General features: G+C 38.2%; 1 protein-coding gene across 1 annotated transcript; it reads right to left on the bottom strand.

Annotated features, from left to right (window-relative positions):
• Positions 1-5: 5 nt before the first annotated feature.
• On the bottom strand, positions 6-3079 carry LOC104960139 (uncharacterized; the record flags this gene model as incomplete). The annotated part of the gene is made up of 6 exons (XM_010788104.1): positions 6-101; positions 304-569; positions 709-963; positions 1348-1596; positions 1907-2170; positions 2809-3079. Coding segments are annotated over 6 exons (1401 nt in total), but the record flags the coding sequence as incomplete, so codon positions are not given.
• Between the last annotated feature and the right edge of the window lie 6 nt (positions 3080-3085).

Here is a 3085-nt window from a genome sequence, read left to right as displayed (position 1 = left end):
CAGCCAGCAGAAGGATGATAAACCCTGCAGTTCAGAGTTACTGAGGCTCCAGGACTCGGCCATGATGGAGACACAGTGAGGACAGGCTGAGGTCTTTCTGTTGGAAAGTGATTTAATGATGTATAATTGGTGGGTTACAAACACTCCTTGCATCCTACATATTTTCTACAAACATGTAAAACAAATGTGAAGGTGCACGATCCTTAATATAATAACCAGCATATTATAGATGATATGTTTATATTATACCTATAGCAAAACAAAGTCTAATAATGATGAAACCCATATGACATACGACTTACTGTCAGATACTTTCAATGTGAGAACATCACTCCGACGCGTTGAAGGCATTTCACCTTTCAGTCTGCCCTTACACCCATAGTTTCCACTTTGTGAGGTCAGAGTATATTTAGGGTCAGATGTCTGAGGTGTTTCTGACCCCGGTGTCGTCCATATATAATCCCACTCAGAGTCTCCTCCATCCTTAATCTCACATGTCAGAGTGATCGTTTCTCCAGAGTAAATCTCAGGCCAGTTGGGTCGCAGGGTCACAACAGCCCTGTTTGTGACTGTTAGAGGAAGAAGCACAAAATACTAAATAAAAAAAAATGAAACAAATATACATTCCTTAGCGACCTTCTCAATCCTTACTTTCAAATATTATAATTTATATTTTCTTGAAGACATAATATTAAATGTTTTAATTACCGACTGCATCGCTGTACTCTGTGTAGTAAACAGGGTTTCCTCTTCCTCCTCTGCACCAGTAGACGCCTCCACCTGAGACACTGATTCGGTCATCTGTGAGGAAAACAACATCTTGTGTCTTCAGGGGTTCAGAGGCTTTCTCTTTTTTGTACCAGAAGTATCTCCAACCAGAAGCTGATGTTGGTCCTACAGAGCAAGTTAGAGTCACATTGCCCCCTCCTGGAAATATGTCTCTCAGCTGGGCCTTTGGTTTTGCTGTTTAATGTAGAATACAGGTACAAATGTTTACAAATGTTAGTTATTGTCCCTGTAAATAAGTCTAGCTGTTTCATTTTGGGTTTACTAAATGTTTGAAGCTTTTAGGTATGAAAATTACTTAAGTTCAGTATGAAGAATACATTTTCACATTTCATGAAAAAGGAATACATTTTTACCTGCACGTTTGAATAGTTAATGTTAAGCTCATTAAGGTGGATTAGTTTCTCGAATATATTGGTCTTTCTTTCTTTCTGAAATAGATTCACTTTATAAAACATTTCTCTAACACAAACACTGTTCAATTCAGATAAAACTAAGCTTTCTTTATCTCAGACTGTAACACAGTTTACAAAAAAGGAAGTGCTTTTAAATCATACTCACATTTTACTGAGAACCAACTCTCTGGTGAGGTCCTATGTTCTGAATCTCTCTGTTTACATTTATAAAAGCCTTCGTCTGACTTTGACACTGCAGAGATGGTCAGCTCCCTTCTGTTATCGTTCTGTATGAGTTTGTCATTTTTATAGAAATCAACATTATAAACGGTTTCTATCTTTAACTTGCAGCTAAGAGTGACAGGAAGTCCCTCAGCCACAGGACGGACAGGGCTCACCAGGATAATATCATCACCTGAAAAAAATCAAAGAATATAAAGGCTTTGTCAGAGAAATCATCTTTTGCAGATTTAATATGTTTAGGCAAAACTGGTCTAGTCTGGCAGAAGCTGAAATGTCAGGTGGATGTAAGAAACAATAAAACATGTAGAATATTATCGTTGATCATTGAGAGGAGTGACCCTGGGGTTCACTTCGCAAATTAGCCTTTTTTTTTTTTAAATAAACTTTTACTCACTTTGAAGAGACGTTGATGATTGTCACCTTTACATTTCAAAACAATATAATAATTCAGAAAGAAATATTTTTAAATAAATAAAACTCACCATCTTTAGTGATGTTGACTGCATTACTGAACAGTCCTGTTTCAGACTCACACCAGAACACTCCACTAACCCAGCTTCTGGTTATTGTGCATGTGGATCCAGTCATTGTCCCCCAGGAAGAACAGGGAAGAAGGTTGTCAGGTTTATAAAACCTCATCACTCTCCACTCAGTGGAGTTTCCCTCACAGCTCAGTGACACAGACGTTTCTGTGAAGTGCTGCACACTGTCAGGACTCACTGTGAGAGACGCTGCTGAATTCAAATCTGAAACACACAAAGAGGGGACATTTAAACCATGAAAACTGTAAAAGACAATGCATGGGTACAGCAAGACTGCCACTTAATTTACCCTGAAAAAACAAACGGGAACAAACTAAAGAAGGAGGAAAACAAAACTGAAAGTACCAGTGTCTCAATCATACATCACCATTTTTTTAAATCATATGTATTGTTTATGTCTTAAACCATTTAACCAGCAGATAAATATCTTAAAACATATTCCCAACTAAACAAATAAAGAAAACACTTACCAGTTATATCTAATTACAATGTATTGTAGAAGCCTTTTATTATTAGGTTTTGGATTAACAAAGTCTAAGGTTTGAACCATGGCGAACAACAACTCATGTGTCAGGATGAAAAGAGGCTCAGGAGATTAACTCGTGTTGAAATTTAGTCCAGAAGCTGAATAAATTCATCATCATTCTTTTTTAGAGAATAGTTTTGAAAACTGAAATATGACCTGATGCTGGTGTAAAAGAAAAGTTCCCAAAATAAGTGACTTTGTTCCATTTTGCAATAATGGAAAAGTCAAAACAAACATGCCTCAAGACCAGACAAACATTTGGTCGCCTAATGGTGGTAAAAACTACAGAAAGAAAGAAAACAAAGAACATACTGACCTCCAGAACAGACAAACTTAGGTGTGCTGTACCAACTGTAATACACTGGATCTCCTCTTCCTGCTCTGCACACATATCCTGCTGTGTGTGTTTGTCCACCAATGATGAAGAGATCCTGTTTAGTCCCTTTGTCGCTGCCGGGTAGCAGCTCATAGCTGTAGGAGTTGTGTGACAGTTGGGGAACAGCCTTATACCAGTAGAAGCTCCAGCCAGCAGAAGGATGATCAACCCTGCAGTTCAGAGTTACTGAGGCTCCAGGACTCGGCCATGATGGAGA

Source organism: Notothenia coriiceps, unplaced genomic scaffold (genome assembly GCF_000735185.1).
Source record: "Notothenia coriiceps isolate Sejong01 unplaced genomic scaffold, NC01 NC01_scaffold00031570, whole genome shotgun sequence".
In the NCBI taxonomy this organism is placed as follows: Eukaryota; Metazoa; Chordata; class Actinopteri; order Perciformes; family Nototheniidae; genus Notothenia; species Notothenia coriiceps.
This window is presented reverse-complemented; position numbering and strand designations above follow the sequence as displayed.